Raw genomic sequence first — 1,136 nt, forward strand, 5'->3', positions numbered from 1 at the left:
CAACGCGTCGTCCGGTTCTCGCCCCCCCCCCCCCGCGGGCAGACCGTGCTTCTTGCGGGGCGGGGGGGAAACCCCCGAACAAACACAACACCCCCGGGACCCCCCGCCCCACCCCCCGGGCAGGTAGCAAGGGGAGGGGGGGTTTCCCCGGGGGGGGGGGGGGGGGGGGGGGGGGGGGGGGGGGGGGGGGGGGGGGGGGGGGGGGGGGGGGGGGGGGGGGGGGGGGGGGGGGGAGGAGGGGGGGGGGGGGGGCGGGGGGCGGGGCTGGAGAGACGATTGGCGGGTCGCACATCCGGGATCTTCTTGCTGTCCTTCAGGCGCTTGGAGTGATTCCAGCTGGCGAGGCGGTTGACCTCGGTCTCATAGGTGTTGCAATGTGCCTGGACATTGGACTTGAGGGTCTGTGGCGTGGGGGATGGGTCAGTTGTGGGAGGCGAAGCGAGAGCGGGCTGAGGTGGCAGGCGATGAAAAGTGGCCATGGTGGAAGGAGAAGAGAGAGAAGCAGAGGGAGAGAGGGGGTGGGGGGGGGAGGAGAGCGCACTTCAAGTGGGCTGAACTCCTGTTGAATCATGGCATTGCAGTAGCCCAGGAGAGACTTCTCCAGGGAGACGACGAGGTCATCCTTGTTGCGCATGATGAGCTGCGCGATCTCGCCGAAGCGGGAGAAAGCATCGAGGATGGTGGTGTCCTCATCGGAGTCGGTGCCGGATGCGCAGCAGGTGTGCACCAGGTTGGTCAGCTCGCGGTGGAAGTCCTGGTAGGCGAGGATGGTCTCTGCAAACACCGAGTGGGAAGGGGAGGGGGAATCGATTGTCAGCCGACGGGGGAAAGTGGCCGCGGGGGGGGGGGGGGGCGGGTAGCGAAGAATGGAAGAGGGGATGGGCGGTGTGTGCGCACCCTTCTCGAGATTAACCACCCGCTGAGTGAGGGCCTGGAGGGCAGTCAGGGATTCGGAGAACTGCTGGTTGGAGTTCTCAATCTCCGACACCATCACCCGGTAGGTGGGGGAGTCGAGCAGGACATCATTCGGGTCGATCAGAGTGACAGACATCTCTGCGGGTGTCCATGCATGGGAAGGGGGCCTATGCTCGGAGAGAAGGAAGCGCGGCAGAGGGAGAAAGAGAGAGAGAGGGGGG

At 66.7% G+C, this 1,136-nt stretch overlaps 1 protein-coding gene across 1 annotated transcript in view; it reads right to left on the bottom strand.

Moving 5' to 3' along the window:
* Nucleotides 1–1,123, bottom strand: part of H696_03103 (hypothetical protein) — a 5,231-nt gene extending 4,108 nt beyond the window's left edge. Inside the window, exons 1-3 of the mRNA XM_009496993.1 lie at nucleotides 898–1,123; nucleotides 542–774; nucleotides 291–401 (exon numbers count right to left, since the gene is read on the bottom strand). Coding sequence (XP_009495268.1) covers nucleotides 291–401; nucleotides 542–774; nucleotides 898–1,051 — 498 coding nt within the window. The 5' untranslated portion in view covers nucleotides 1,052–1,123. The remainder of the gene's footprint in view (nucleotides 1–290; nucleotides 402–541; nucleotides 775–897) is intronic.
* Between the last annotated feature and the right edge of the window lie 13 nt (nucleotides 1,124–1,136).

The sequence above is a fragment of the Fonticula alba genome (assembly GCF_000388065.1).
Source record: "Fonticula alba strain ATCC 38817 unplaced genomic scaffold supercont2.4, whole genome shotgun sequence".
Taxonomy (NCBI): Eukaryota; order Rotosphaerida; family Fonticulaceae; genus Fonticula; species Fonticula alba.